Source organism: Limtongia smithiae (assembly GCF_038497785.1).
Source record: "Limtongia smithiae strain NRRL Y-17922 unplaced genomic scaffold V1518scaffold_3, whole genome shotgun sequence".
Taxonomy (NCBI): Eukaryota; Fungi; Ascomycota; class Lipomycetes; order Lipomycetales; family Lipomycetaceae; genus Limtongia; species Limtongia smithiae.
Genome location: NW_027117624.1, coordinates 104,676 through 131,096, shown reverse-complemented (window position 1 = coordinate 131,096; position 26,421 = coordinate 104,676). Strand labels below are relative to the sequence as shown.

General features: G+C 51.8%; 12 protein-coding genes across 12 annotated transcripts; 6 read left to right on the top strand and 6 right to left on the bottom strand.

Annotated features, from left to right (window-relative positions):
• Positions 1 to 61: 61 nt before the first annotated feature.
• V1518DRAFT_440657 (Nup133 N terminal like-domain-containing protein) lies at positions 62 to 4,058 on the bottom strand. Its single transcript, XM_066906417.1, has 2 exons — positions 2,817 to 4,058; positions 62 to 2,761 (listed from the first exon to the last, which is right to left on the bottom strand). The coding sequence occupies exons 1-2, from the start codon at positions 3,997 to 3,999 to the stop codon at positions 216 to 218; spliced, it is 3,729 nt and encodes a 1,242-aa protein (XP_066760519.1). The 5' UTR covers positions 4,000 to 4,058; the 3' UTR covers positions 62 to 215.
• Positions 4,059 to 4,935: 877 nt separating this feature from the next.
• On the top strand, positions 4,936 to 6,162 carry V1518DRAFT_371859 (uncharacterized protein; the record flags this gene model as incomplete). The annotated part of the gene is made up of 1 exon (XM_066901371.1): positions 4,936 to 6,162. One exon carries the CDS (start codon positions 4,936 to 4,938, stop codon positions 6,160 to 6,162), a length of 1,227 nt encoding a protein of 408 aa, XP_066760518.1.
• Positions 6,163 to 6,554: 392 nt separating this feature from the next.
• Positions 6,555 to 8,272, top strand: V1518DRAFT_413046 (activator of Hsp90 ATPase). Its single transcript, XM_066903224.1, has 4 exons — positions 6,555 to 6,649; positions 6,882 to 6,912; positions 6,966 to 7,901; positions 8,109 to 8,272. The coding sequence occupies exons 2-4, from the start codon at positions 6,887 to 6,889 to the stop codon at positions 8,125 to 8,127; spliced, it is 981 nt and encodes a 326-aa protein (XP_066760517.1). The 5' UTR covers positions 6,555 to 6,649; positions 6,882 to 6,886; the 3' UTR covers positions 8,128 to 8,272.
• Positions 8,273 to 8,817: 545 nt separating this feature from the next.
• Positions 8,818 to 9,594, top strand: V1518DRAFT_426026 (P-loop containing nucleoside triphosphate hydrolase protein; the record flags this gene model as incomplete). The annotated part of the gene is made up of 3 exons (XM_066905961.1): positions 8,818 to 8,922; positions 9,044 to 9,072; positions 9,150 to 9,594. The coding sequence occupies 3 exons, from the start codon at positions 8,818 to 8,820 to the stop codon at positions 9,592 to 9,594; spliced, it is 579 nt and encodes a 192-aa protein (XP_066760516.1).
• Positions 9,595 to 9,884: 290 nt separating this feature from the next.
• On the bottom strand, positions 9,885 to 11,847 carry V1518DRAFT_413040 (uncharacterized protein). Its single transcript, XM_066903223.1, has 3 exons — positions 11,538 to 11,847; positions 11,193 to 11,471; positions 9,885 to 11,138 (listed from the first exon to the last, which is right to left on the bottom strand). Exons 1-3 carry the CDS (start codon positions 11,748 to 11,750, stop codon positions 10,191 to 10,193), a joined length of 1,440 nt encoding a protein of 479 aa, XP_066760515.1. The 5' UTR covers positions 11,751 to 11,847; the 3' UTR covers positions 9,885 to 10,190.
• Positions 11,848 to 12,269: 422 nt separating this feature from the next.
• On the bottom strand, positions 12,270 to 15,610 carry V1518DRAFT_413038 (uncharacterized protein). Its single transcript, XM_066903222.1, has one exon. It carries the CDS (start codon positions 15,466 to 15,468, stop codon positions 12,529 to 12,531), a length of 2,940 nt encoding a protein of 979 aa, XP_066760514.1. The 5' UTR covers positions 15,469 to 15,610; the 3' UTR covers positions 12,270 to 12,528.
• V1518DRAFT_413036 (uncharacterized protein) lies at positions 15,520 to 16,882 on the top strand. Its single transcript, XM_066903221.1, has 3 exons — positions 15,520 to 15,682; positions 15,762 to 16,100; positions 16,155 to 16,882. Exons 1-3 carry the CDS (start codon positions 15,653 to 15,655, stop codon positions 16,713 to 16,715), a joined length of 930 nt encoding a protein of 309 aa, XP_066760513.1. The 5' UTR covers positions 15,520 to 15,652; the 3' UTR covers positions 16,716 to 16,882.
• Positions 16,741 to 20,169, bottom strand: V1518DRAFT_413033 (uncharacterized protein). The gene is made up of 5 exons (XM_066903220.1): positions 19,904 to 20,169; positions 19,477 to 19,814; positions 18,715 to 19,416; positions 18,223 to 18,495; positions 16,741 to 18,168 (listed from the first exon to the last, which is right to left on the bottom strand). Exons 2-5 carry the CDS (start codon positions 19,714 to 19,716, stop codon positions 16,933 to 16,935), a joined length of 2,451 nt encoding a protein of 816 aa, XP_066760512.1. The 5' UTR covers positions 19,717 to 19,814; positions 19,904 to 20,169; the 3' UTR covers positions 16,741 to 16,932.
• On the top strand, positions 20,053 to 21,079 carry V1518DRAFT_413031 (ribosomal RNA-processing protein 7-domain-containing protein). Its single transcript, XM_066903219.1, has one exon. It carries the CDS (start codon positions 20,086 to 20,088, stop codon positions 20,998 to 21,000), a length of 915 nt encoding a protein of 304 aa, XP_066760511.1. The 5' UTR covers positions 20,053 to 20,085; the 3' UTR covers positions 21,001 to 21,079.
• Positions 21,006 to 24,097, bottom strand: V1518DRAFT_413029 (Nsp1-like C-terminal region-domain-containing protein). The gene is made up of 5 exons (XM_066903218.1): positions 23,922 to 24,097; positions 23,798 to 23,845; positions 23,671 to 23,733; positions 21,312 to 23,599; positions 21,006 to 21,258 (listed from the first exon to the last, which is right to left on the bottom strand). The coding sequence occupies exons 1-5, from the start codon at positions 23,923 to 23,925 to the stop codon at positions 21,127 to 21,129; spliced, it is 2,535 nt and encodes an 844-aa protein (XP_066760510.1). The 5' UTR covers positions 23,926 to 24,097; the 3' UTR covers positions 21,006 to 21,126.
• Positions 24,098 to 24,147: 50 nt separating this feature from the next.
• V1518DRAFT_404297 (uncharacterized protein) lies at positions 24,148 to 24,561 on the top strand (the record flags this gene model as incomplete). The annotated part of the gene is made up of 1 exon (XM_066901885.1): positions 24,148 to 24,561. The coding sequence occupies one exon, from the start codon at positions 24,148 to 24,150 to the stop codon at positions 24,559 to 24,561; it is 414 nt and encodes a 137-aa protein (XP_066760509.1).
• An 80-nt stretch (positions 24,562 to 24,641) lies between these two features.
• Positions 24,642 to 26,410, bottom strand: V1518DRAFT_413024 (uncharacterized protein). The gene is made up of 9 exons (XM_066903217.1): positions 26,238 to 26,410; positions 26,080 to 26,178; positions 25,730 to 26,023; positions 25,456 to 25,668; positions 25,193 to 25,395; positions 25,103 to 25,121; positions 24,980 to 25,042; positions 24,848 to 24,902; positions 24,642 to 24,795 (listed from the first exon to the last, which is right to left on the bottom strand). The coding sequence occupies exons 1-9, from the start codon at positions 26,292 to 26,294 to the stop codon at positions 24,773 to 24,775; spliced, it is 1,026 nt and encodes a 341-aa protein (XP_066760508.1). The 5' UTR covers positions 26,295 to 26,410; the 3' UTR covers positions 24,642 to 24,772.
• Between the last annotated feature and the right edge of the window lie 11 nt (positions 26,411 to 26,421).

Genomic DNA, 26,421 nt, shown 5'->3' with positions numbered 1-26,421 from the left:
TCGTGGGCGCAATCGTCGTTTTGACTAAATTTTTGATCAAGGTTGGACTTATCAAAAAGTTTTAGGATGTTGCTAAGCAAAAGAGAGCAAATGCAGAAGGTTCTTTTATATAATTACAGTACAGTACACAGATCATGAGTATATCTAAAATACAAAAACACCGACCGTTAAACATTTAATCGTGCACATTTTCCAGTCGACTCGTGTTCTTCTATCTAACCACTGTAGTCCGCCGTTTCCTGTATTTTTGCCATGAGATCCGTATACCCAAGTCTCGCGGCAAACTCGTTATACAAAATAGTCAAGTTCAAGACCTTTCCGTCTAGCTTGTCCACCAACAGAGCTTTCGTCGCAGAATCAAGCCGGTCGTCCGAGGACACACGCGCAAGCAAGTCGTCTTGTACATCCGAAACAACAAGCTCGTCTTGCGTTTTCTGTAGCAGGCGGAGCATTTGTTGCCGCTGTGAAGTCGGACAGACACAATTGCAAAAGCCGTGAGCGCGAGATAGATACTCTATTCGCTGAGCGAGTGGTAATGCAAAGTCGCTGCGGGACAACATGTATAGCACCTGCGCACCAGCGTAAAACATTTGTCGCTTTGCGTAGTACGTCCACAACAGATCAGCCTGCTCAAGATTCGAGCCCGAGTTCCGCTCGAGATATGGAAGAATGTAAGGTGTGTTGATGTCAAGCAGCCGAGCGGAAAGGCCTCGCGATACGAACCAGTCGTAGAACCAATAATGGAATAGTTCATCCTGGGACGCATACGCAACAGCGTAAGTTTCCATCTGCAGCTGGGCAACCGCATTCGAAGCTGCGGTTGTCGAAATCTGAGCATTGGCACGCGCGTCAATGTCGTCCAAGATGCGGAAGACAGTCTCATAGCAGAAAACTCGCTTGTTGAAAAATTCCTCGCGTGGATCGCCAACTCCGGTGACTTTGCCGTCGGCAAAAAATGAAATACCCAAGTTCCCACGATCCTTCTCCATTGCGGCTCGTAACGCGACTTCAATAGCTCCAGGATGATAATTCAGCGCCAGTAGCTTCAGGATCACGGACTCGAACTCGTCGAACAGAATTGTGCCAACAGCCTTATCAAGTAGACGAACGCTCTCCCGAAGAAATTGCATCTGCATGTCCGGATCGGTCGGTGCAGCGATCTTCGCCTTGTTGAGGCATTCAAGTGCGCGATACAGAATCACAGACTCAGCCGAGCAGAACGAGCCACACTGCTTGCGAAGATTGTCGATAACACTGTCAACGGAAAATCCTGCAGCAATACTCTGAGTTACAATCGCATTCACCAGTTCCTTTGCTAGATCCTTTCCCTCAATTGTCGTAAACAAGTCCTGAAACGTGAGCTTGACTATCCGCATTCGGATATCCTCAGGCAGACTCGTCATGATCTCGTTGAGTTTCTTGGTTTCGGCAGCCATTAGTCCCACGAACGAAATGCCTTCAAAGACGATCTTCAAAAGCTCCATTAGTCCATGCATTCCCCGGTGTTCGGCCTGCAGCGACAATTCATCACCACGTGCGCTACTGCTACCTGTCGCGCCAAGCCCACTCAGCACGACGTCCGGCCCAGATAACCCGTCGATATAAGCCCTGTTTTGTTCCAGAAAATTATACAACTCCGTAAGATACAGATGCAAATTCAGCAGCTTATCCATGGCGACACTTGAAACATAAGTCACAGTGCCCTTGTTTTGAGTTGCCCTGATAATAGGGAGTCGCCATACGGAGCGAACGATACGGGAGACATAGGCTGCTAACCCTTCGAATCTGCCACTAAGTCTAACACTATCCAAAGACATAATTACAGACCCATAATTGTCGTCCCGTAAATGAGCCTTTCCGCCAAATTCGATGTACGCTCGCCTTGCTATGTCCCTGGCATCCGCAGACCGGGAAGAGGAACAGGCGACACTAAGAGCAGTGCAACATGTCTCGGCGCGCCCGTAAACCTCTAGGAACAAGCGAACCTTGTTTCCCAGTCGTTCAAACGAGTCAGTCGTGTATCTGCGACGGTAGATGTGCACGCCTGAGTTTGTCAATACTGCAACTTCAGTAGGTGGAATGCTGTACTGTCCGGCAACTTCGTTCCCAAAGCCTTCTGGCCTATTTGAAATATGAAACTCTGGTGTGAGGAGCTCAACAGCCTGAACAAATCCCTCAATGTCGGCCCAGTCTCCCGTCTCATGTAGCTGCGGAGCAGAGATTGAATTAGATGACTCCAACAATATCCTTCCCGAGTCAAACGCTGAAATGAAAAGCTCATCGGAACTTTCGCCCTGCTTGACCGCGAAAAAGTAGCCCGGAGCGAAAATCTTCGACATCCGTGTTCCTCTTAGTAGATTTGATGCTGAGGGCTGCTGCTGAGGCGACTCGCTTGGAGGAAATCGGGCCTGGATCACCTGCATATACGTAGGTGGCGCAGCGTCAAGGCTAGAAGTAAAACTATAGGACCGCGCAGCGCGAATGAACAGACGGCACCCAGACGAAGTGGTCGCAATTAAATGAATTTGTGCACTCTCCGACGGCTTCACAGGGTGTAGTGAAACAATCTTGTTTTTGGGATCGAGGGCAGGTGATGAGGCGCTGATCATCTGTAAGTGGGAGCATAGTGAAGAATAAGTGTATGTAATGACCGAGGTGAGTTCCGTAGGAGAGGACATGTGATATGCACGAATAGTCGAGCGTGACGAGAGTGTATATACTAGCCAACGGGACTCGTCGACCTCAATGGAAATAATGGACTCTAAAATAAGGTCAGAAGACAACAAGCAGCGATGAGAAATTCAAATAACGCTTACCAGTACTGGGAGAAGGTAAAATCGCGTTTAAAATACCGCCAGGAACCATTCGAACGATGTCCGTGATCGAACCAAGCGATGGCGCGAAGCCAGAAATTCCGTTTCGAGAGTGGCACACCTTCCCACATTTGCCTTTGAACCAGCTCTCAGTGTTGGAATAGGTGATCTCCCAAATGTCTGTCGAGCCGGTACTAGTGAAAAAAATGCGACCGGTCTTGTTGCTGCACTTGATTTGATTGACCTGAAGACCCTTGACCGAGACGACCATGTTGGTATCGTATAGCTGCAGTTCCGTGCGCTGAGGATCGCCTGCCTTTGCCGGAGAAACGCCCAAAATATGAAACTCAAGAGGCGTCGCGAGAAGAAGGATGTACTCGATGGCGTCGATGAACGTGCCAGCACGTGGCTTTACAAGCTGCACCGAGAGCAAAGTGTGAGGCAGATCTTCAAAAGATAAAAAATCCTGACCATTCATGTAGTTCCAAAAATATAGGCGGTTGTCAACAGAAATCCAGGCCCGTTGAATAGCAGTGAAGAGCCCCATTTGGGTGTAACACTCTGTCTTGTTGTACTGCTCAAAAATAATATCCGGAATATTCGAGATCATCGTACGTACAAATGGTGTCCATGCTACAGCATCAGAGGCAGGCAAAACTGCACCAGGCTGTGCAGTGGATTGCGGAATACCAAGAGCAGCTGACGCCGTGAGAGTGGGAATGAAGTTGTATCCGGAGAGCTGACTTTGCTGAATGATCCGGTCGATATCCGGATAGCGGCTGTCGCGATCAATGTAGTCATTGATAGCCTTGTTCGCACACTGTAACGGAGTAACTGGGGAGGCTGTCGCCGCAGACTGCTGCGACTGGTTGGGCTGCTGCTGTTGCTGGGTTGTGATCTGCTGCGGCTGCTGCTGCTGCTGCTGCTTCTGAGTCGCAGATAGTGATTGACTCTCTGACGATGTAGGACTCAAAAAACGAGATGCAGAAGCAGAACGCGCTAGTGGTGTTTGCCCGGCTAATGAGATGGGTGTTGCTGGGCTTGCTTCGGGCACACCGCGTCCTGCGGGAGAGACACCTGGAGAAGAGCGCACATATGATCCAGAAGGCACAGAAGTAGGCATAGACGCCGATGAGACGGAATAATGTCGTGAAGGGAGCGACGGATAAAGCGAGGTCGTGGCCATGACGGCAGCGGCCCTGTTGCGGCGGCAGTGATCAAGGGAGGGAAAAGATGAGGTTCTCTTTCTCAGTGAATCTGATTTTTGTTGATGCCTCGAAGGGAGCCGCAAAGTCTGGCTAAATCACGTGCCATCACATGACATAATGTACTGTAGTAATAAGGGGCTTGTGATATAACAGCGCGCGCAAACTTGCTCAAAGAATGTTTTTGCGAATTCTCATCACGTGGGCTCCGCAGGAATCTAGCCCGGCGCCGTTCCTGCTGCTGAAAAACCGTCCAAGGCACCAGCCGCGGTCAGGAAGGTCACAGCAGCACAGCAGTGGCTGCAACGCGGTGCCATCTTCTAGACGCAGGACAATCGCTCTCCAGGTCACTAAGTCCCTGGCTGCGCATGCACAGGACGACGCGATCGAGATGGCCTGCAGCGGTGCGGGGGATCATCAGATAAGGGGCGCGAAAAAGCAGGGTCCTACTTCATCAGATAAGCTACTCCGGCCAGGCACACCAGGCCACACCACCAACGCGCGAAAATAAGACAACCCAGGGCACACGTCACCGTCGAGGCCCAGCGCTGTCCCAAGAGAGATCGCATGATACTCTCTACAGTGCTGAAGACACAGGATCTTGTAGTGTATATGTACCAGCAGGAGGTGGGGAAGGTGGTGAGAAACAAGGGTCACGAGTGCAGGCGTGGTTCGCGTGGAGATAGATGTCTTTAGCATTTACTTGCCTGGACCCAGCACCATCTTTTCGCCTTATTCATACCACTCCTATTTCACTCATGGCCGCCTGTCTGTGAATACTCTACAACGCCAGCCACATACGCACACAGCTGCAGCTTTTTTGCCGTCGCGCCATGGCTAATGCGTCTGCCGCGCAGTCGGCCTCTTCGGCCGAGCCGGCGCCTAGCCGTCGACAACGTGGACGCCCCCGCGAGCACATGCGTCGCGTGTCAGTCATCTCGTCCTCGTCCTCGTCTTCGTCATATTCCTCCGACGACGCATCTGTTTACGAGGCAGAGCTTTTCATCGACGACCAGTCTATTGTAGACGCGGCTGCCTTCGACACGCACGCGCTCGGAAAGGACGACACTTCCAAGCTCTTTCCGACAACCACAAACGGTTCGGTCGCGACCACGACCACTGCATATACACATGCGCGAAGTTCCATCGACGGCTCACGCCATCCCGCTCCATCCGCTGCCATCGCCGTGCCTGGTGCGGGCACCGACGACGCGTCTTCCGCTGCGCATGCGGAGTCATGCACTTCCCATGGCAACGGAAATGGTACGCTACTTGCGGGGGGCGGCAGTCCCACCATCAGTACTTCGTTACCGCGCAATATCGACTACTCAGAGTACACGTACGATCTCGGCTGGACTGCAGCCACACGCATGCACTCGCGCAACAGCTCACTGGCGCAACCTGTGTACGCTCCTTCAGTCGCCGAAGGCTTTGCATCGCCGAATTTCGTGGCAGCACGCGCCGCGGCAGCAAACGATACAGACTCGATCGTTTCACAGGTTCGCATTGACGGCTCGCCGCATGTTGTTGCGGCGGCCGCCGCCGCCATGACTGCCGCTGCCGGAGTACCCACGGCCGACGATTACGATATATACGGCTCGGATTTCAAGGATGCGTCCGGCGACATTTTAAGCTGCTCACCAAATTCTCTTGTTCAACCATCTATGGAAGCTATGTCGGAGTATGCAGATTCTGCCGACCTCGCGTCACTCATCGACTACGCATCTCCCCGTGTGCCACCATTTCCCTCTACGGCCGAGGCTGAAGAGTTGCTGTATTCGCGCATGCCCGCACATTCTCGTGCTGCCCTGCACAAGCTTATGCATGGTCGCAACCCCTCAGTACCACGGCCACCTCGGTTCCGGCCACCCATATCGCAGAACATGGGCTATGGCGCGATCCAACGCCACCCCTTTTACCATGCCAGCACGCGCTCCGGCTCTCGCAGCTCCAGCATGGCGCACAGCGCACACTCAGTTGACCAGCCGCGACGCATGTCACAACCTGCATATCGACGACTCCATCGTTCGCTTGGCGGTGGCGGCAACGACGAATTCGAAGACAATGTCGGACTATGGGAGTCACTCCGATCATTTTTCCTTGCAGAGTTTTGCTTCTGTTGCGAGAGTAGTGAGGATGAGTAGTTGCATTGATTTTTCTGGTTTTTTTTTGAGCTACGACCAGGGACGGTCCGGCATATTTTTTTTGTTTTGTACGATATGACAACACCTGCGTAGGTGTGTGCCGGATAGTTTGACGTATGAAGACTGCGATTCGATTTTATGAGTGCACGACTTGGACTATATTGATATATAAAAAAAACAACAAACGATTTAGGAATCAGGATCAGGTATAACTGTATATAGTCTGCATAAATATATAGCAGTCCAACATCTTTCAGCAAAATTCTTTCGAGCTCTTGGACAGCTGGGCCCATGAGCCTCGAGGTGGTTAGGAGAAGTTTCGAGAACAAGGAGCTGTGGGGCTTGTGCAGGGCTTTAAGAGAACGCTTGTCGTTGTATTCCATTTTTTTTCTCGAGCCCACCACACCTTCCTCCTGATCCCTGGTTCCCCGCTTTCTTTTGAGGTGTCGTACAATCATTGCTTTTATTTTCAGTGGCTAGTTGAGAGGTATGCAAATTCTTTTTTATTTCATTGACTCATTACAGTGCTTGCTGTTCGAGGACGGAGTTGTGGTGATGAACAGTTTTGCTGTGCACCAGTCCGAAGAGATTTGTACTCTTTCATTGTGTGGACCAATTATCTATACCCAAATTTCTGATCATCGTCCCGTCCTTGAGTTTTCTTGTCACTTTGTTATATGAAGTCCTTTACTCCTACAATACTAACTGGTCGACAATAGGCGCCATGGTTTTGCACAATCCTAACAACTGGTAAGCATTGTGTTGGCATTCGTGCATAGCCCGTCTGCTGACATTGCGCAAAGGCACTGGGTTGATAAGAATTGCTTGGATTGGGCGAAGACGTACTTCGATGAGCATCTCGTTGGTGTTAGTGCTTCGTCGGGCGGTAGCACTGCGGAGATCACGCAGGTGGCAAGCCTAACTGGTGATGTTGATGTGAACCAGCGCAAAGGCAAGGTTATCTCGTTGTTTGATGTAAAGCTAGTGTTGAATTACAGTGGTACGGTCGGCAGCGAGAATGTCGCGGGCACCATCACAGTGCCGGAGGTCGCATACGACACCGAGCCAGATGAGTATGTCTTCGAGGTTGCCATAACTGCGGAGACACGGGAAATGCAGCCGATGCGGGAGCTGATTCGCTCCCTTTTGGTACCGAAGCTAAGGACTCTGCTGTCAAAATTCGGTCCGGATTTGATTGAGACGCATGGCAAGGATATCCAGCACCCGGTCACGGAGAATGAATCGCGGTTCACGTCGTCGAATCAGCGAGCGGGCACTGCTGCTGGCGGGACCGTGGTGTCGTCATCATCGCTGAGTGCGACTGCCAAAGCTGCAAGCAATTCTCCAGCGTACAATACCACGACGCTACGGCTTGATCCCGTTTTCAACACGACTGCTGCTGAGCTATACACAACATTCGTTGACCCAGGTCGCGTGGCGGCATGGACTCGGTCACAGCCGGTCAAGTTTACGGCTTCTGAGGGCGGGGAGTATGCGATGTTTGGCGGTAATGTTTCGGGCAAGTTTGTGAAGCTCGTGAAGGACAAGAAGATCGAAATGACGTGGCGGCTGAAGGACTGGAAGCCAGAACACTTCGCAGACCTTGAGATCGTGTTTGACCAAGGCCAAGGCGAAACTCGCGCGATTGTGACTTGGTCAGGCGTGCCTATTGGCCAGGAAGATATCACGCGCCAGAACTTCGAGGAGTACTACGTGAAGAGCATCAAGCTGACTTTTGGGTAAGTTGATCTCCCCCCTATTGTTGTTACCGCCTGGCTGCTGCGTTTAGTCAGCCCTTTCTCTGTCCTATTCCCACACGCATGTCTAGGCATCTCGCACCGCTGAAACGGTTGTCAGTGGGCTACAGGCCGATTGCATATTTCGCAGCAGCAGGGGTGTTGTGTGCCATGGTCGGGGTTCTTCTAACGCACATGTCTTTATGACAGGTTTGGTGCCGTTCTGTGATCAGACGATGAGCATGGCTTCTTCAGCCACGACAACGACGACAACTGAACATGAAGAGTAGACCAGTGTAGACAGCGTTTTAGTATATAGGGCGTGGGTAGTGCGTTTGATGAGGCGTTATTTAATTTCAAATTTTCTCATTAAACTGCTGTGCCGACGCGGATGGTGCAGACAAGGCGCCAATGCCCTGAAGTTTGTGCGACTTATGCTGTAACCGTGATGCGTGCGCCTGTGTGGGTCAGGGCAGGGCCCGGACGTGGCCGCGTGCACTCGCCGCCCGCTATCCAGAGAAAGATCTCACGCCCTCGCGCCCTGCTATCGGCTGGCCCCAGTCCTCCTCGCTTTTGCCTGCGTCCCGCCATTTTTCTGCGCCGACTATTCTGCACTGCCGTCCTGGTCCTCTCGTCGTGTGCTCTTTTGCTACCGTGTTCCACTCCCTACCTTTCGCTAGCCGCCAACTGTCAATCTCCACACTGTCCTGCCGCTTGCCATCGCTCATCGCGCGTGCTGTGAAGTGAGGAGAAAGCGTTTCAGACCCGCGACACGACCACGTATAATTACCGCGCCTCTGAGCCCTAGCAGCTTCTTGCTCCTGCCCTTGCGACTCACGCGTCGCTCGTGTTCATCGAGCCCCTTCGACAGAGGCGGTCCGATTTCTACAGGCTACAATCGGCGTACACTCCGCTCAGCATGCAGACTATCAAGTGCGTTGTCGTCGGCGATGGTGCCGTCGGCAAGACTTGTCTTTTGATATCCTACACAACCAACAAGTTCCCTGCGGACTACGTACCTACCGTGCGTGACCCCTGGCTTGATTACTGTTTACCGTTGCCTTCAAGCAAAAATCGGAGTGCTGCTCCTTGATTTGCTGCGTGGCGTCAAGAGAGCGACGCTAACTTGTACTTTTTTGCTATAGGTTTTCGACAACTATGCTGTCACTGTCATGTAAGTCTTGCACTCGTTAGCTACCTCGCCTGATTTTGATCTCCCTACCCGCCGCTCAGTGCACTAACAGTTGCCAGGATCGGCGATGAACCTTACACCCTCGGCTTGTTCGACACAGCAGGCCAAGAAGATTATGACAGACTGCGTCCGCTGTCGTATCCGCAGACGGACGTGTTCCTCGTGTGTTTCTCGGTGACCTCACCCGCGTCGTTCGAAAACGTTAAGGAGAAGTGGTTCCCCGAAGTGCACCACCATTGTCCGGGAGTGCCATGCCTGATCGTGGGCACGCAGACCGATTTGCGGGACGACTCAACCATTATCGAGCGTCTTGCGCGCCAGAAGGCACAGCCTATCTCCCCTGAAATGGGTGAGCGCTTGGCCAAGGAGCTTGGTGCGGTGAAGTACGTTGAGTGCTCGGCGCTCACGCAGAAAGGTCTTAAGGCTGTGTTTGATGAGGCCATCGTCGCCGCTCTTGAGCCGCCGACGCCAAAGAAGAGCAAGCGCCTTTGCACTATTTTATAGAATCATCGGCCCTCCCTCGCTCACGCCTGCACATCATCCCACCGCGTCCCACCGCTCCTCTCAACTCGTTGTCACCACTGTTTCCGCCACCGCACTTCTAACCATTAGCACTCTCCCGATCTCGACTATTCCACCACCTTTGCACCTTAGCACGTACTCACTCACTCGATCCGGCGTTTGTTTTGCTCTTATTCTGTTTATTGTTTGTATGTTTGGCTTAGCCCTCTGTCACGCCACGTTTATATATGATTTGTATTCTGGCTTCTGTTGTTGTTCATCTAGTTAGGTTTGCCGACTAATCTGTTGATCATATAATCATTTTCTCTTTGCGTTACGTCCGTATACTGTAGTTTTGTTGTATAAAATCTTCCATTGTCGTGTTTTCCCTGCGCCATGATCTTCTTTCTCCACTTAATGCGAGACGTTGTAATTCATCACCACTATGACTAATAGCGAAACACCATAAATAGTTTGCTTTGAACTCGAGTTTATAAATTGTGCGCAATACCATTAACTATATATCCTGAGCATACAAGCAGTAAATCAACCCCCCAACGAACCACCAAAAAGAACAGTAGAATGCAAGTCCATATTCCTTAATATGGCCGCGCGTACATCATGTTATGTTGCGGCGCCTGCTGTTGAAACGGGGTGGAGGGCACGCTGGGAGCTGGCGCCGTCATGGCGTAGCCCAGCCGCGAGTCGAGTATCTGGTCGTAGTATTTTACCGCAGTTGAGAGTTTCTGGTACATGTCGACCAGCGCGTCGTATTTGCGGTATGTGTCCGTCACGTCACGTGTAAACCGTGGTCGCAGACTGACCACACTGTTGTACAGCTCCTGCATCTTTGGATCCCGCAGCAGCGCTGCCCTCGGTTCGTTCTTCATCTGGTCGACCACTACCGAGAATAGGTTGACGTTCTCCATGTCTTCAACCGTGATCTGCTGTGTGGGTGGTGGTAGGGATTGCGAAGTTGCCGACGTCTGATATGCTCCGCTTGGAGCACCGTACGGTGGTAATGACGATGTTGGTAAAGGTACCGTGGCGGCTGCTGGTGCTGGTGCCGGTGCCGTGGTCTTCTGCTGTTGCTGGCCCTCGAGGTCTCGCAGACTCGCCTCTATCGCCGCGCGCATATCTGCATCGTCTTCGTCCTCTTGAGCAACAGCCTTCCGAGCTGGAGCGGGAATCGGTTCCGGCGCAGGCGCCTTGTAACCGCTCGACCCTGTGGGCGTGCCGTCCTGCATACTCAACTTCAGCGCCTTCTGAAAATCGTCCTCATCTTCGCCAACACCCATCGTGCCAGTCGCCGACCGCTGGCCCTTGCGGTGATGTCGGTGGGTGGTTGGCTTTGGCGCCTTGAGCGCGTAGCAGGTGTCGCACACGCGAACGGGCTGCATGATGCCGAGTTGAGGGAGAGGGATGCTCTTCGACGAGCACTGTTGGTCGACAACATTGCCACAGTTACGACAGTGGTGCTTGCGGTTTGTGAATGAGAATGGCGTGCGACAGCGCATGCATACTTCCGAATCAGTCCAGTCCGGTGGCTGCGTACCGCGTCGTCAGTAAAGCACACAAAAATGAATTAAGTTGAAACATACCGCAGATGAATCGATAAAGGAAGAGTTGACGACTGAGGACTTAGCAGGAAAAGTGAAGCCCTCGGCCTTGAGATCCTTGTACACGACGGACACATATTGTAGTGGCAGTTGGCTTTCAAATACGGCTGCCCACGACTGGATAAGGTCAAGGATGGACTCTTTAACGTCAGAGTTGACGGTTTTCGACCGCGCTATCGACGCCAGGTTATCCATAAACTCGCGCGATGCGATCTCGATGAGAAAGTGGTATCCGCCGTTCTTGACACACACATCGGTCAACTCCGTGGAGATACATGTCAGCTTGCCTATCTGCTTCACGCCGGGCGGCAACAATACCGGACATACCTTCAGGACATGGAGCTGGACATTTGGGTTCTTGTGATTCAGCCGCTTTTTGAGCGATCGCATAGCGTCCTTGGCCGGGACCGACTTCGACCGGATCGCATCGCAGATGTCGAGTTCCAGCGCAATATCGGACTCGCCGCTGGGCAGTGCCTCGGAGGTTGCGCGCTCGATCTGCTCGTCGAGCGCGCCGCCGCCGGAGAACCAGGATGCCATGAGGGATGGGAGTCGAAGAGGGATGGAGAGAAGCAAAGTGCGGGAAAACGGAGGGAGATGAGGGGCGCTGGATGTACTTGCTTCTGCGGGGCGTGACGGGGCCGCGCTCGTCTACACTTTGCCCAGCCGAATGGACTGTCGCACGTGACCTTTGCTTTGCGACTTGCTTCACACCTTCGACCGCCTTCCAGACCAGAGCTGAAATCGCAGCATGCGCCAATAAACTACAACTCTCGGCACTTGCTTTTGATCACCAGTCGTTATGCTGTTGCTGCTGGAAGTTTCTGCGGTGCAATCCGGCGTTTACGATGACGCGCCCGATCTATTCTGGGTGCGTCAGCACGACATTGTACGCATACGTCATACTGCTGGCGCCTGGGCCACCGTGTCCAGAACAACGCTCGTCGCTGTGGTGCATCGCCAACGGCATTGAGCGCCCAGCGCTTCTCGAACTCATGATCCTCTCAGTCTGGGCGCGATTCTCAGCAGCTTTGTGCTGCTCAGCCTCCCTACACTAGCTAGGTTCCTCGTTCCTTGAATTGTTCATGCGTACTATACATTGTGCTCTTCCCTCTTTTCTGTCATCTTCTACTTCTGCCTCTCCTATGCTCAAACGCTACCCAAAAACAGCAAAACAAAAACACCATTGTGCGAAATCCATATGCATGATGAGAGTAACAGTAAAAAAACAAAAATGGACACGCATGTTTAATCATGTATCAGCATGTATAAGTGATGCTCCGTCGACCAGCAAAAATAGCATAGTAGACGGCTACGACTACCGTGCGACACCTCTCACGTTCATCTTGGTCATGTTGCGCTCATAAAAGAGCACGTAAGCGTCCCGCGATACCACCCGGTCGCGTGAAACCATTGCCACGCGGCTGTCGTCAAACACGACCCACCCCTTATTCTGCTTATGCACGTATGCAGTGTAGTGACCTCCGCGCAGAGAGCCGTAGTGGTTGACAACCGAGTTCAGATTATATGAGAACGGCGCAATTTGGTCCGCCACTCCATACTTCTGCGTCCAATTTTCGTCTTCGGGTTGATACGGCGGCCAGTATTTCGTCAAGTCGAGATTTTCCGTGGGGTAGTCCACGAATGTATCGAGCTTATTGGACCACCGGCCGTGCGTCTCAAATCGCTTCAAATGTACTATCAACACCATTGGTAGCCGCGAAATGCGCAGCTTCTTCGTTGCTGGCCGATGCATCTTGCATTGCGCGCAAAACCACGCATCATCCTTGTCCAGCACTTCCGGTGCAACAAACAAGTCAAAACACTGCTCCAACGTTACTGACTTTCCTGCAGGCAGCGGCAGCGACAGGAATGAAAAGGGAGTATACGTCGTCGACTTGAAGCTGCACACTTGACATTGCAGCCGACTCTGGTACTGGCCCTGGAACATGTTAACCATGAACGATAAGTCGGCTTTCAGATATCGATCCCATTCGACAAAGCTCGCGTATCGCGCAGTGTAATTCTCCTGCTCTCGTTCTTGCTTCTCCGTCAGCGGCGGTGCACGCTGATTGCCGCCGTTGGTATTCAAATCCTCATGCAGACTGTCGAGAATGAATGTAAGAAACTCTTGTGCGTCGTGCTGATCGTTGCCCGCAAAACTGGGCTGCAGCTTTCCGATCAGATCCTTCATCGCCTTTGGTGATAGAAACGTCGACTGATCGTTGTAAAGCGCATATATAAGATCACCAAATGTCTTCGCAACAACACCGCGGCTGCCAAGCTTATTGTTCATGTTGATGTTCTTTTTATATGTACCATCCAAGAAGAACTTTGCTAGCACCTGTGTCGCCGCAAGACACTGAATCACACTGTTCATGTAACAGGTGTTGCCCAAGTTCTTCAATCCTGTCATGCCGGCGCTCACCTCGCCAAGGCCAGAAAAGTTGCTGCCAATCGCATGCTGCCGGTCGTCTCGCAACATAACGCCGTTCTGCGGCAGCGGCGTCACTGCATCCATCGTTTCTTTCCTGTCGATCGGAATTCTCCTCAGCACATTGCGTGTCGATCTCCCATTCGCTATGGTTCCAACTCCCTGTTGCAACTCAGGTAGTTTGGATGCAGCTGTAGGCATGCTGTGCGATGATAGACGGCCATTGTATGATTCTCGGTCAGCTGCAATCACCGGAGCCGTTGGCATCATGTCTGACATCTGCGGATTTTTGATCACATCTGTCAAACTCCGGTTGATGAAGGGTGCAGGCGTGGAATTTGCAGACACGATCGGCATGCTGGCTTGCGGAGATTGCATTGTATAAGGCGGCTGTCCTGGTATCGCGGTATGCCGAGCCACGCTCGTATTGTAAGCATAGCTTGCCGGGGCAAACTCCGAAAGTGTCTGGCGACGAGGTAGCTCTTGCACATTGTGCTCGGGCCCCGTTACTGCTTTATGCCCGAGTGCCATCCAGTCCGTCTGGTAGTCCGACTTGTATGCCTTATTGGTCGTTGGCTGTTGCGGCGCCGCTGCTGCTGTGCTGACCGGCGTGCTGATGATCATGCCATTGCGTCTACTATCATGCAATGCCAGCGAAGGATGCAAATTTGCGTTAGACCCGACAAGGCTGTTGGCGCCGCAGTAATCAACCCAGCCTTTAAGTCCACCGATGAGAATGCACGGCTGCCTCTTCAATGGCTTGTCGGAATCTGCGTACTCGTAAATCACATAGTTGAGGTTCGCAATAGCTTCGTTTCGCTTTCGCCGCACTTTGTCGTCAACCTGGCCGTCGCCGCCATCATCATAGTATATCACCAGCTCGTACTCATATCGCCTCTCAAACGCGTCCTGCTCCGCCCTAGGTGACAAAACAAGTGCATCTTCAAGATCTGTACCACTTTGATTCCCACCTCGAAGAACAATAGGGTCGACGTTGACGATGAACGGTGCTCGAATGTGTCCCGCGTTAAATTCGTCACGGGTGCGGAGATCGAGAAGCAAGATTTCCTGCGGTACACTCTCCAAGTAATCCGCAAGCTGGCGCGGCGACACCGTAGTCGCATGTGGAAACTTCACAGTCTTCTGCTTTGGCAACGATGGTGGCGGCGGTGGTGGCGATAGCCGCGAAACGTCTTGCGGTGCTGGTGGCGGCACAGACAGTGAGCTGCGTGTATTATACTGCCGCGGATCGGAAAACTGCGACTTCGACTGTTGGCTGCTCAAGGAATTGCTAGGAGGCAGCGACGGTAGAGACGGCAACGCCTGAGGAGTCGCTGGTAGCATCGCGAAGCGGTGTGCGACTTCGGGATTGATCCCAGCGGGCGCCGGTGGTGCTTCCGGTAGCGGTACATGTTCTGACCGTGCACGTACAGGCAAGGAGTACCTGTAGTCACCCATGCTTGCAGACTTAGTTGTAGCGAGTCTCTGTGTGTTGATGCCACTGTTATAGACAGGGGCCGTGACAGGCTCCGTCGTCGGTGTCCGTACATCAGTAAGATGTTGCGACGGCTTGTCGTACTGATACTCGTATTCATACGGCAGTGTAGATGCTGATGACACTCGCACTGACGACGCCAGAGGAGGTGGCGGCGGAGGTGGCAGCGGCTGCTGCCGTAGCGGGGCAGGTGCTGGCGCTGCGGGTGCGCTGTCGGTCTTCAGTGTGCGTACTGTCGTAGTTGAGCCATGTTCGCGCAGCCTGTTGAAGCGCTGCAGCAGTGGGTCCGCTGACTCAGAACCAGCAAGCGTAGGCTTACGGTCGGCCATTGCAGCGACGCCGACTGGTATCGAGTAGGAGCGTGAGAGCGTGGGGCGAAAGTTGATGCGGATGCGATTTGGCCAGCTGCGGTTCCTGGCAGTTCACTCGTCCAAACCTACGCCGCGCTTCACGAAAACATCTGTTCCAGCCGCCACACCGCGGCCTACTCGCATCCCCACACAATAGCATATCATGGCCGCAGAACAGCGAAAGTTGCTTGAGGTATGCTCGAAACTATGTGATACGTCCTTGTTTCTCGTCTCTTCACTTGTCTCTTCTCCACGACTGACACTCAGCACAGCAACTCATGGGCGCAGATGCTCTAGTCGGGCGCTCTTCCAAACGACAAGAAATCCTATTCACCGACACGCGCGTGTGCAAGTCATATCTCGTCGGCACATGCCCACACGATCTATTCACAAACACAAAGCAGGACTTTGGCCCATGTCCTAAGATCCATTCGGAGGCGCACAAGGCTGAGTACCAGCGCGAGCGCGAGCGCGGCCGTGAATTTCCTCAATTTGAGTACGAGTATACAAAGGATCTGGAAAAATACATTTTTGACTGCAACCGAAGGATTGATGCAGCACAGCGAAGATTAGAGCGCACGCCAGACGAGATTGCTCAAACTACTGCTCTGGTATGTTACTGCTATAGCACTTAAATGTCGCGCCACAATACTAATATTATGCAGTTAAAAGCAATTGATGAGATCAACGAAGGGATTGACGCTTCTGTTATGGAGATATCCATTCTTGGGCCGCTCTCACTGCTCCAACGAGCTCTCACAGAGCTTCATGCGATCAAGGTTTTGCGTCATGAGCGCGAGGCAAAGGAACGCGATCTTCGCAATCTAAACGACAACATGGGTCCATCTGGTCACCAAAAGCTTCAAGTCTGTGACGTTTGTGGCGCGTACCTCTCCCGCCTCGATAACGATCGCCGGCTCGCTGATCACTTTGCCGGCAAAATGCACCTTGGCTATGCGCAAATGCGTGCGGCCTACAAGGAACTCCAACAGCAAATTCAAGCTAGACGCAGTACCTCCGGCGCGCTGGATTCCTATAGCAGCGGTGCTAACAACTCCAGATCTGACCGTTCTGACCGGCCACGCGACCGTCGCGACTATGACCGCCGTGATCAGGATCGGCGAGACAACGACCGTCGCGATTATGACCGACGTGACAGTGACCGCTATGACTCATCAGATCGTTGGTCTTCCTCTCGACGGCCCGACCGCAACCGCCGGCGATAGTCAGATGGCTCTTTGTACAATATTTGTGAAGTAATTTAACAATCTCAAAGCTACTCTACTGCGCATCTGTCTTGCACGTACTTGTATTGTAAACCATTACGCCAAAAATGATTCATGAATCAGAAGTCTGACCACTTCATATCTTAATAATGAATTATATGCCGGATAAATTGATTTCACAAGAATTATAAACTCCGAAAATGCACTTCCAAGCAGTCTACTCCTCGTCGCCCTCCTCGTCGCCCTCGATATTGAACTTGCGCTTGCCACCAATCCTGTACGACGCGGCCTTCTCGCCCGCGACTTGCCGCGCCACTTTCTTCTGCATACGCTCGATCTCCTCCTCTGCGCTGCTTGCGTCTTGTGTGGCGTACTGCAGTACAAGCCGCCGTCCGAGCAAATGCACACCAGCAAGAGACGACATTGCGCTCTCGGCCTCCTTCGCAGACACAAACTCCGCAAAGGCGAAACCACGTGCACTTTTGTCAAACTTCTTCGGCACACGGACCGTACGTAGTTGGCCAAACGTACCGAATAACTGTCGAATGTCTTTCGCTGAGGCCTCGAACGGTAAGTTCTTGATGATTATCTTTGTTCGTGCTGGGCCAGTAGACCGCTTGCCGTCTTGTGTGCCCTGCGCGTCCGTAGATCCTCGCGTGGATATTTTTAACTCCAGCTTGTGCCCATCAAGCACGAAATCTGACATCGTGCGCATCGCTAGATCGGCCGCTGCACGTGATCTGAATTCCGCAAATCCGAATCCCATGCTTAAATATTGGCCTTCGTGCTTCAGGTCCTTTTTCATCTTGACTTCGGCACGGATGAATCCCTTCAAAGGCTGAAACACCGCCGTAAGCTCCGGTGTGTGCGTCTTGAAGTTCAAGTTCTTGATAAAAAGACTTGTGCTTGCTCCCAAATCGTCTTCCACGGCCTCCTCTTCCAGTCCAACAAGTTGCGCGCCTGTAGCTTTAGCTTCCTTTGCAACTGCAGCCGCAGCTGCAGAAGGCGCGACCGGAATACCAGCAGGTACTAGCAAGTTCTTTGGTGCCTTCTCTAAGTACAGAACTGCACTCTTCAGACGACGATAGGCTAGCTTGGCGAATGCAGCACGAGCCTGCGGAGCCGTTACCATCTCAACCACTGCAATGGTGTTACTCGGCGGAACCAGCACTCTTCTAACATCACCATACTCTGCAAACATTGCTCGCAGTTCGTCTGCACTGGTGTCAAACGGAAAATTCTTAACGAGAATAACAGTGTCGCTGACACCAGCCTTTGGGTCTTGGAATGATGCTAGGTCCATACCGACGGATGTGAAATATTTCTTGGCATCCTCAATTGCATGTGCCTCAGCGAGAGCTTGGCGCACACCTGCGTCGGACGACTCTGGGTTTAGTAGGTCGGACTTGGAGACGCCCATCTGTTGTGCCAGTGATTGAACGACTGCATCGGCCTGTCATCATGTTAGCATCTCAACTTGGTAAGACTATATCCACGAAGAACTTACGTTCATGTACAGACTGCTCCATGAAAACTGATTCTTTGCTGCCAAAGCCTTTCGCTTCAGCGCCTGCTGCTTTTTTAGTGGCAGCTTCGCCAGCTCGAACTCATCCAGCTTGTTTTCTCGCTTTGGCTTGCCAGGCAGGATGTGTAACAATCGGCCTTGAAATTCTTGCTTGTCGAGCTCCTCATAAGCATTGCAGGCTTCGTCGGCATTCTTAAACATGATATAAGCAAATCCCTTCGAATTGTGAGACATATTATCAACCGGAATATGCACCTAGTTAATTAAATTAGTAAAAAAATCGGAGTCACAAGCACCGCCTGCGGTCCAGAGCAACAGAGAAAGTAATCAGCATTTTCTACTATCTTGGAAAATAGTCAACACCTGCAATAAAGCATTCTGTTGTCCCTATCTAATTGAGAAATCATCATTTGGAATACTCCAATATCTCTGTGCCTGAGTACAGTCATGTCAAACGAAAAGTTTTGAACATACCTCTTCCAAAGGTCCAAAGGCGCTGAACAGTTCTGTCAGATCCTCCTCGGAACAGATATAGGAGAGATTTCGAACAAACAATCGCCTCGTCAAACGAATGCTTTCCGAGTTAATCTCAACGTCCGTTTTTTCCTTCTTATCAGCGACATCTGATTCAGGCGATTCTTCAGATGGCAACTCAACAACATCTTGTTCGTCAGTGGCGACAATGACTTCAGTCTCTTGCTCCGCAGGACTCTCTTTGTCAGTAATTCTCTTCCGTCGTGCAAGAAGCCAGTCATCGTCAGTGATATCGGTCGTCGCAAGGTTTGGTCGATCTTCATCAGGCTCTCCCACTGGTGAAGCATTCCGTTCCTGATGCGCAGTCTTTGATTTTGGCGCGAACTTTTTTGATTCTTGACTTGAAGACATTGTCTTTGATGTATCCGCATCTTCTGTTTCGTCAACTTCGGTGGTATTCGTAGATACAGGCTCCACAGAGAAATCGTCGTCGTTAGCCCATGTCCGCTCGTTTGTGCGCGGCTTCATAGCCTCCAAATACTCTCGCAGTTTCGGATCTTGATTCGCTGAGGTTTCTTCCTGTGCAATTTTCCGCCGCTTGTTTGTAGCAGCAGTCTTTGCTACCTCTGCAGCTTGAGCAGCCGCGGCAACAGCAGCAGCAGCTCTCTTGGCCTCCGCGCGAGCAACAGCATCATCGTTCACCTGGGCAAATGTGAGCATACTGTTCGCACGCCTAAACCAAACGAATAAGACCTAACTCACACTACGAGCCAAGCCGACCTCAATTTTCGCCATGCCAATGTAGGTACGGTCGAAGTACTTCACCGCCTCAACGGCGTCCTCCTTGCGCCGAAAGCCGATGAACCCAAAGCCACGGGACTGGCCACTGCGCAAGCGCATAAGCTTACAGTCTGTAATAGCGCCGCCATGTTCTGAAAAGTGTTGCCTGAGCTTGTCGTCGGTTAGCGTCGGTGGAAGATTTTTCACGATGATCCGCGACATGCTTGCTACAGCCAGAGCGCTTGGAAGAGCAGCGCAGACAAATTTTTTGCTGGGAGATTTAAAGGCACTCCAGCCGCATTCCTTGGGGCGTAACAAATCTGAGCCAACGGTTAGGTACGGATGAATCATTGACACGCATAGCGGATCGATTCTTGATCAAACAACAGGAAATACGCTTTACACTTACAGGAGCATTAGTTTCACAAGAATTTTGACGGCATTCCAAGCTGCATTGCACTTGCGAACGCGTATAGGCACAGCGGTCAAGGAGAATCTGGAGTGCCGCTGTCGTTAGGGCTTCACCACCTGAGCCGCACTGCAAAAAAAATCCTGTCCAACCAGTTCAGAGGCTCTTACTTCCTCAACAAAATGGCTAAGCAAGATAAGAAAAAGTCAGCAAAGCCAGCAAGTGTTATTGGTGGATACGTGGTCGTTCCCGTTGTTCTACCCAACACTGACGGCGTCGTGCACTACCTATATGCACGTAAGCACGAGACTCCCGGCCAAACAGAACCATCACGCACACTCTTCCTTGCGAATTTGCCAATCGATGCAACAACACTGCATATATCACTCTTATTTTCATCACTTGTGAAGGCAACTGGTACGCGTGCAGAAATTACTATTGAAACCGTTACGTTCTTGCCGTCGCCCACCGGCACGACTTTCGACCTCATCCCCGCTCTATCGTCGCTGAAGGCGCCCACTGTAACCGAATCCGCACCTATTCTTCGCATTCTCCCTACATGCAGCGCTGCACATGTTGTCTTCCGGGACGCTGGCGTCCTTGAGACCGTTTTCGCAGCACTCGCCGTCTCTCACACGTCTAGTCCTCCGTCGTGGCAAATCCCGCCCACCCGGGGTGCAACGGGCACCTCCCGCTACCGTACCATACACAATCGCCGCTACATATCCGCCGCCACATTACAAGCCACTGTTGACAATTACATCGCGGCATACGGCAAGGCAGAGCGCGAGAAGGAGCGCGCTGCCAAGCGCATGCGGAACGAGCCGGACGAAGACGGCTTCGTTACAGTGTCACGCTTCGCAGGCAGCCGCTCTAACGCGACTTCAGCTGTCACGCTTTCGGCTGACGTACTGAAAGAGGAGGCTAAGAAACGACGAGAAAAGGCACAGCTCCCAGACTTTTACCGCTTCCAAATTCGCGAACAGAAGAAGAACAAGATGAACGATCTTCTCAAAAAGTTTAGAATGGACCAGGACAAGATTCGTGAGCTCAAGTCCAAGCGGCGGTTCAAGCCTTTCAACAATGCTCTGGCATAAATGCATGTGTATATATTTTACTCTTGATGTTATTTTGGATTAGCATATCTTGCATAATAGACTTAAAAGTTCGTTCAACATCTGCGGTCATACCAGATTCTGTAGCCATTTTTTGACTCGAAACACCTAAAATCTAGTCTGTAGCTGCGTCTCGATATTCTTGACATCCTGAATTTTATCCTGCAATTGCGCTGTGTTTGTGTCAATCCATTGTAGACTTGATAAATGCGCGTTGAGGATTCGCACGATGTGCGAGAGCTTAACAAAAGGTCAGTATATCGCAACCTTGTGAGAGCAACATGAACACATACCGGATCATCGTCCTTCGTCCGATTTAGTGTCGCCGACGATTTGTTAACTTCTTCAATCATACTTGACAAGTTGCTTCCGACACGGTCCAATTCCTCATTCAGTCGCTCGGCAAGCTGATAAGCACGCTCTCGCTCCACATCCGGGGGCTGCAAGCCTTCGTTACCAATGCTTGCAAGCAAATCGTCGACCTGCTTTTCAAATACATCCAGCATCATTTCCAGGTCGTCTTGCTGCTTGTTCGTGTATAGGAGTAGTTGATCAACCTTGCCTTGTGTTTGCTCAGCTTGCACGGTCTCTGCATATAGCTTCGCAATATTTTCTCCGTTTTCAACAAGAATACGATCCCATTTTGAAATCTCTTCTGCTTGAAGCAAAAATTCTTGTGAACTCTTAGTCAAAGATGTCGTCCACTTCGAAATAATGTCTTCCATAGATTTGTTCTTCAGCGAACCTGGAGCAGGCACTGCAGGAATAGTCACGCTTGGCGCAGCGGAAGTTGCAGCAACGCTAGGAGTAGTCGTGTTAGTCGTCTTAGTGTTTGTCGCGGCCGTCGACGACGGTGTAGACAGAAGCGAGCCAATTGATATCGATGTAGGAGCAGCACTGGTTGCTGGCTTTGCGCCAAATAATGACGGCGCAGCAGAAGTTGCAGTCGTTGATGCTGAATTGTCGGCTACAGAAGTTGTGGGCTTCGCTCCGAACAATGACGGCGTGCTCGGAGTTGCGGGAATAGAAAACGCTGGAGGCGCCGATGATGCTTGTGCTGCACCAAACGTAAGTGTAGGAGCAGCCGCAGTGGTAGTCGTGGCAGGCTTGTCGGTCGCGGCACTAGAAGTCGTAGGTAGAGTCTTTGAAGTCAACGAAGAGCCGCCGAGACCAGGCGCAGAAAAGCTGAACGACGATGATCCTGAAGTTACGGGCGCGGAAGTGATGTTTGAGGTGCCGAAAATGGGTGCTGACGTAACGGCCGGAGCCCCAAACAGACCACCAGTGGTTGCAGGAGCGGAGACCGCCGATGTGGCGACAGCGGAGCTTGCAGCCGTCGTCGTCGTCGTCGTCGTCTTGGCGCCAAATCCGAAGCCAGCTGAACCAAAACTTGGGGTAGCACCAAAGGACGGAGTGGGAGCCGGCGAAGCTGTAACTGTGGTCGTCGGCGTTGCGACCGCAGAGGTTGCACTAGCGCCACCAAAAGAGAACGTCGACTTCGCCACAGTTCCGCTGCTCGCTCCAAACATCGGCGGTGCAGCAGAAGTTATAATTGCTGTAGTAGGACCTGCACTAGTTGCGGCCGCACCAAAAGAAAACGGTGCTGCCGATGATGCAGCTGTCGATGTCGCGGTTGTTGATGCGGTCACGGAAGCCGAAGTCTTTGGCGCACCAAATAGTGTTGGTGTCGCTGAAACAGCTCCACTCGAGGATCCAAAGGCAGGTGCAGGGGAGCCGAATGTGGAAGGCGCGGCCGATGAGAATAATGCCGACGAAGGAGCAGCCGACGAAGTGGCTCCAAACATACCAGTCGAGGAAGTTGTCGGCTTGGTCCCGCCAAACAAACCACCCGAAGGAGCAGTGGATGTAGCTCCAAAGAGCCCGGTTGACGAAGCAGTCGAAGTTGTAGCTCCAAAGAGCCCTGTTGACGAAGCAGTCGAAGTTGTAGCGCCAAACGAACCTGTTGTCGGGGCAGTAGTCACTGCAGCCGATGATGTAGAGAACAAGTTGTTCGTTGGTGCTGAGGAAGAAGAACTAGAACCGAAGAGACCACCCGATAGCGATGCGGTGCTCGTTGACCCGAACAGCCCACCACTCGGAGCGGCACTCGTCTTAGCAGCTCCAAACGCTGGAGTCGAACCTGCAGACGAGGTAGTCAAATTGGAGCCAAAAGCTGGTGCAGAAGACGCAATAGAAGTGGAGCCAAAGGGAGAGCTACTGGAACCAAAAGGCCCATTCGAACTCGTAGTCGTGGCGGTCATTGAGCCAAACGGCGACGCGGAAGAGCTAGTAGTTGTCGCAGCCCCAAAGCCGCCGAATGTGCTAACACTGCTTGATCCAAACCCGCCAGATGTAGCGGCAGGCTTTCCAAAAGACACAGGAGCTGTAGATGCGGCCGTCGTGCCGAATACTGACGGCGCTGCAGAAGACGCTGCAGAGCCAAAACTAAAGCTTGTCGATGAGGGAGTGGATGACGCTGTGGCGGCCGTGGTGTTTCCAAAAGTAGAACCGAAGTTACCAAATAAGGAACCAGTAGGCGCAGCAGTAGCACTAAATGCACTCGCAGAACCCGAACCAGAAGCTGTTGAAGGAAATGTACTAGGTTAGTTGAGAGGAACGGATCCAGTGAGGACAACAAATTCGAGATCTTACCAGCTCCATCTTTCTTGTCGGCGGCAGGCATAGTCTGGCCAAAGCCAGTCAACGAAAACGAACCTAAATCACAAAGGATTAATATGCTAGAACCAGTTTCATCTCCCTATATGGCGGTGATACGTACTTCCTCCATCCTTGCCTTGGGTGCTGTTGCTGTTGAAGGAAAATCCAGCTAAATCAGAGGTGGTTAGCATGCTCACTCCCGCGCACGTCAATCAAAAGTATGGCATTGTATGCATTGTGCTTACACATTGCACCTTTCTAGAAGAAAACAGAAGGATGCTGACGATGCGTGAGAATCACGAACGATCGATCTCTAGAACGCGTCTTCCCGTCAGGAGTTTGCCTCGCGAACGAGTGCCACGACAACGGCGCGTTGGGGTTTGTGTTGGCTGCGGCGTCTCGACGCATCAAAGCCTCGACCGCCGCCCTACACGAGCAACCAATCTACCACTCCACTGCAGTGAAGTCGCCATGGCCCATGAGTACGGTGTCACTTCCACGTCTATCTGGGGCGATGACCAGACGCAATCTACATTCACTCGTCCAACTTCACCGTCGCCTCCGCCATCGCCAATGCGTGAACAGGAGTACGAAATGCCCTCCAATCCAGAATCCGCCGACTCCCCTATCACAGCAGTGCCGACAATGACGACAGAAGCTGAAGACGCCGACACATCTAACAGCATAGTTCCAGATAGCCCGATCAATAGCGAACGTTCAGCTACTCTCCTACACGAAGCGCGAACTATGCAGGATGGCCTCGCCGCTATTTTGGAACGCATCCTGGCTGTCAAAAGCGAGTATGAGAAGCTTGAAAACGAAAACAAGTTCTTGGACGACTACTTTGGCAAGATCATGCGCAAAAGCAACATGCTACAGAAGTAGAACCCGCTTCTTCGCATTTTTGGTACACATTACTCGGCATTCTCTCGGCGTTTTGCATTTTCTTCGTTGCCCTCTGTCTTGTCTTGTCATGCTTTTGGTTCATTGTATTCTTCGCAAATATAGCTTACACATGCCTTCCGCGCATTTTCCAAGCAACATCGCCAAACGGGAGGATCGTGTCCTCGAATTACATCAAATTGATATTTTCGGATTATGCGACGTCTTGGATGCCTCCTATTAGAGATTAGAAACGGCATGCTTCCCGTCAAACCGATAGTAAGCCTACCTTCGCCGATACAATATGTTGCCTCTCGCTCTGGCATGTCAGGACTGTCTTGTACCTGTGATTTATGCGATGTTAGCATTACCGGCTCTTGACGCAGCAGATCAAGATTTCCGAGTCCTTAATTTGATCTACCTTTGCGACTCGTTCCTCACCGCGTCCCTTTCGCAGCATGACCCGAGTGGCCGATGCATGTGCCTAAAATGGATGTTAGTACACTGACACTTCTCTGATACCGTCATGCTTCTCGATACAGACCAGCACATGCCCTCCGACACTGCACAAGAGCCAAGTTAGTACACAAACATCGGACACTACGAGCTTGATTCAGCCATTCTCCAAACTCACGGCTTGCGTCCATCCGCAGCAGCGAACAGCGCCGAAGCGCCCGGATCTGATTGCACTTGATTTGTCATGAAGATGGCAACATTGTACTCCTCTGCAAGTCGCGTTAATCTGCCTAGCATCTGATTCAGCTTCTGCTGACGTTCGTTCAACTCGCCGCGGCCGCTGTAGTCCACTCTGAACTGTGCCATAATCGAGTCCACAATCTACTCAGTATGTTAGCCAAAGCTGGAGATGATTGAACGAGCAGGTAGCTAAGAGCACACAAGCAAGCGGTATGTTCCGTCCGCAAAATTCGCGCCAAGCTTCTCGATAAGCTCCATCTGGTGCTCGCTGTTTAGAGCGCGCGCATACGCAACATTGTCGCAGACTTGATCGGCATCGACGCCAAATCTCTCTGAAATATCGCGCAGACGTTCAGGTCGAAACGTGCCTTCAGTGTCAATGTAGGCTACTTTTCCTTCCGCGCCACCCATGTCCTGCAAATATAGTCACATAGTGAGTGCCACATCAAGTCAAGCACAAGTGATGTCAACACACCCTTGGTAGCTGCGCTGTCACGCACAGCGTATGCGCTAGCTGCGTCTTGCCGCAGCGATATTCGCCAAACACCTCTGAGATGCTCATAGTCTTGATCCCGCCGCCCAGGACTTCGTCGAGCTGCTTGCTACCGGTCGATATTGACACAACACGACGCCGATTTTGCGCCTGCTCCGTGGCAGAGATAAAACCAGCGTTCACAAGCTTCCCAGCAGCTTCTTTAATTTTCTCCACCTTTGCTTCCGACAAGCCTTTGACTTTGAGAAGATTTCTACGCGTAGTTGAGAGAACGGTCTGCAAGAGGCTGTCAGTTTAGTTCAGTTGACATCTCCGTTAGTTATATAACGCACAGATACAGCATGAATTCCTGCTGCTCGCAACTTTTGTATGTCAGAAGCGTTGATTCCCAGATTCTGGAGCTCATCGACGTCCAAAATCGTTGTCTCCAGCTGCGGTTGAGTTAGCACACGGCTTCGCACCACAAGAGAGTCGCTTTTAGTTATCGTGCCTCAACAACTTCAGGCTCAGAGTCTAGTGTGCGTCGTGTGTCTACAGCTGGTGCCATCGTAGAGTAGACGAAGAATGTGTGGTGTAAGGTTAGTTGAGCTGGGTCTGGCGTCACGCGTCGTCCTCGCGAGACTCACTCCCAACAGACGTGTCTCGCGCTAACTTGAATTAGGCCAACGCGTCGC